The sequence below is a fragment of the Bison bison genome, unplaced genomic scaffold (assembly GCF_000754665.1).
Source record: "Bison bison bison isolate TAMUID 2011002044 unplaced genomic scaffold, Bison_UMD1.0 scf7180017864365, whole genome shotgun sequence".
NCBI classification, from domain to species: Eukaryota; Metazoa; Chordata; class Mammalia; order Artiodactyla; family Bovidae; genus Bison; species Bison bison.
Window position 1 is genome coordinate 2,351,666 of NW_011494937.1, and position 3,082 is coordinate 2,354,747.

The 3,082-nt window shown below is 55.2% G+C and overlaps 1 protein-coding gene across 1 annotated transcript; it reads left to right on the forward strand.

Annotated features, from left to right (window-relative positions):
• Positions 1 to 475: 475 nt before the first annotated feature.
• On the forward strand, positions 476 to 3,027 carry RTBDN (retbindin). The gene is made up of 5 exons (XM_010855467.1): positions 476 to 644; positions 1,169 to 1,235; positions 1,349 to 1,459; positions 1,978 to 2,074; positions 2,800 to 3,027. The coding sequence occupies exons 1-5, from the start codon at positions 476 to 478 to the stop codon at positions 3,025 to 3,027; spliced, it is 672 nt and encodes a 223-aa protein (XP_010853769.1).
• Positions 3,028 to 3,082: the final 55 nt, after the last annotated feature.

The window sequence follows — 3,082 nt, forward strand, 5'->3', positions numbered from 1 at the left end:
CCTAAGCCGATTGTAGGCCGAGAGAGAAGGTGACCATGAAAGGGGCCAGCAGGGATCAAGCGGGAAGGAGGGAGGAGACTGGGCAGAGGACAGGATGGAATTACTGGACAGAAGAGGGGACTGGAAAATCTGGGAGGTCCCCTTAGAGGATGGAGGAGGTTGCCTGGGGTCCTGTAGGAGATTGTTTCAGGGGAGGGAGATGGGGAACCATGGTCAAACAGGAGTGAGGTCATTTGCACCTGAAGGGATGGACGGGACATGAGCCCCCCATGGGGGGCTCCTGGGTCAGAGGCAGGCCTTGGTGGCCCCGGGGGAATTGAGAGTGTTTGGCTATTGCTTCCTCATCAGCTGCCCATTCTTTTGTCTGCCTGGCATTGTCTCCTGGCTATGCATCAGGACAGTGCCACCCTGAGCTACCAGAAAGGGACAACTGAACCTCACCCTGCATCCCAGCTACCTCTCATCTCAGGAGGACATGGCCTGCAGGGGTCGCACTCGACCCAGGGCCTTGGCCTGGGCCCTGCAACTGACCCTGGCATGGATGCTGTTGGGGGCTTGTGGAGGGAGCCACCCACTCCCAGCTAGATCACAGAGACACTATAGGCTGGCGACCAATCTGGGCACAGACCAACTGCACCTGGAAGGTAAGCATTCCAGATTATGCCTAAGCTCTAACATCTAGAAACCTCAACTCAACCACAACAATGCCAGAATTTCCTTACCAGAGGGATTTAGGGTGACTGGGTCTAGTGGTGATTAAAGAGCACGAATTGCCTAGATTCAAATCCCAAATGCCTCTTCATAGCTGTGTGACCCTGGGCGAGTCACTCAACCTTTCTGAGCCTCATATGGACCATTAAGAAAGGAGGAGAAATAACAGATCTACCTCATAGGGCTGCTGTAAAGGAGTATATGTAACCACATGAGAACTTACATCGCTGCCAGGAATGTAATAAATGACAAGTTGATTTTGATTTGTGGTTATTACTAATTGAAGCTACATTTACATCCCAAGTGAAGTGTCTTTAATTTTTATGTTTGGGAGGACTTACATAGTTAGGATTTCCCAGTTCAGAGGGACCCCAAGCCTTGGTTCCTCAGCTCTACCTGAGGACACAAGACTGGAACTCACTGGAGTCCCTTTCTCTGTGGCCCTCTTTTCCCTCAGAGATGAACCCACCAGAGGCATCGGACTCTGGGCTCGTCCCAGTGCGCTGTGGGGAGCTGAGCCCCAGGTGAGTACACCCACCTCGGGCGTGTCTCTGGGTTCTTTGCTCCAGTTGCCCCAACTAGGGGCCAAAGCCCTTGAGCATCCTGACCTATCCGTCCTGTCTCTCTCGATGTCCAGGTGCGAATCCTTCCTGGTACACCTCCAGGCTGCCCTTCGCAGTCGTTTCCACCTGGTGCTCTTGGGGGTACGCCAGACGCAGCCGCTGTGCTCTGAGCTCTGCGATGCCTGGTAGGAGAGGCGGTGTCTGAGGGGCGTGGCCTATAGTTTGGGCGGGGCCAAACGAGGTATCTGCCCCTTGATCCTTCGGGCACCTGAAGGGGCGTGGCCTGAGTCCCAAGCCTCTAAATCTAAAGGACAAGGCATTGTGTTTAGAGGCTAGGTAGAAAGCGGCAGAGCTTGTGGAAACCCTGGCTTCTATGATTGGCAGTACGGAGGAGTAGCCTTCCGTGGAGCTGGCTTTTTTTTTTTTTTTAAGGGTAGGGTCTCTTGATTGAGAAGAGGAGCTAAAAGGGTGACTGGCCTGGAACAGATAGTCTGAGGCCGGCAAGAATGAGTTCTCAAGTGACAGAGTCCTGGGTAAATGCAGAGAATATGGGGCGGGTTGAAATCTAGGGAATGGTTTTTGTAGGAGCGTGGTTCTAAGAGGCGGGGCCTGGATCTGGTAAGAGACATATGGGGCAAAGCCTTGGAGAGCAGGAATCCTACTAGCCTTTCTCCACCTTCTTCTCTACACACACCATTCCCAGGTTTGCCACTTGCGAAAGTGATGTCATCTGCAGCCCGACTTGGCTCCCACTCCTAGAAAAGAGGGGCTGTGAGCCTGGCTGCACTACTTACAGGCAGGTGAGCATGGGGCAGAGGAACCAGGGAAGAGACTGACACCTACCTTTACTGTGTCCAGGGTTAACACGTCTAGGTCCCAGAGTCTGGACTGGCATGGCACACCGAAACCCCCTACTCCCACCCTTTCCCCTTCCACAGCCCAATCTCCATAGCAGGATATATCTATAGCATTCCTAAGGTCCACTGAGTACAGATTTGCCCTCTCCCTAACCTCTGCTTATCTTGTGGCTCAGATGGTAAAGAATCTGCCTGTCAGTATCGGATACCTGGGTTCGATCCCTGGGTTGGGAAGATCCCCTGAAGAAGGGAATGGCAACCCACTCTAGTATTCTTGCCTGGAGTATTCCATGAGATACAGGAGCCTGGCAGATCACAGTCCGAGGGGTCACAAAGAGTCGGACACGACTAAGCGACTAACGCACACACACACAAACACACAAAGGATGGTCTCTGTTCTAGGCCCATCCACAGTCCAGGGGAAGGCCCAGAAATCGGAGTCTCCTTCCCCAAGGCCTCAGTCTTAATCTGGTTCTCCCCGCGCCGGAGCCCCCTGAGACCCCCGTTACGAGCTCGCCCTCCCCATGGCCTCACCCCCACTATGGTCCTGCCCCCTAGACTCTCGGGAGGACCCAGAAGTGAAAATAGCCTGCCCTAAGATCTCGCCACAGCCCCCTGGGTCTCTAGACTCCACCCACTCAGGTCCTGAGTCCACTCCTTCGCCCCAGACTTTTGCAGACGGAGCGGAGCTTTGCCGCTCGCTTCTGGGCGACGCGCTACCAGTGGCGGATCCCGGCTCTGGTCACTGCCTCAACATTTCCGTCTCGATGTTGCCGCGTCCCAGACGTGCACGAAGGTCCCGGGGAACCATTTTCCCGCGCTCCCGCCGCTCTCGCACCGGGATCCTGGACTCCGCGAGCAGCGGGAGTGGCAGTGGAAGTGGCAGCGGCCCCTAGGGGGCGCCCGGCCCTAAATGGAAGATACTCTTCCTCTCCCCCACCCCCGCCCCCG

Bases quoted from the DNA above. Each gene is read 5' to 3' on its own strand.
- RTBDN (XM_010855467.1), top strand. From the start codon at position 476: ATGGCCTGCAGGGGTCGCACTCGACCCAGGGCCTTGGCCTGGGCCCTG. The intron at 1,460-1,977 runs GTAGGAGAGGCG...CACCATTCCCAG, and splicing joins TCTGAGCTCTGCGATGCCTG to GTTTGCCACTTGCGAAAGTG. The intron at 2,075-2,799 runs GTGAGCATGGGG...CCTTCGCCCCAG, and splicing joins GCTGCACTACTTACAGGCAG to ACTTTTGCAGACGGAGCGGA.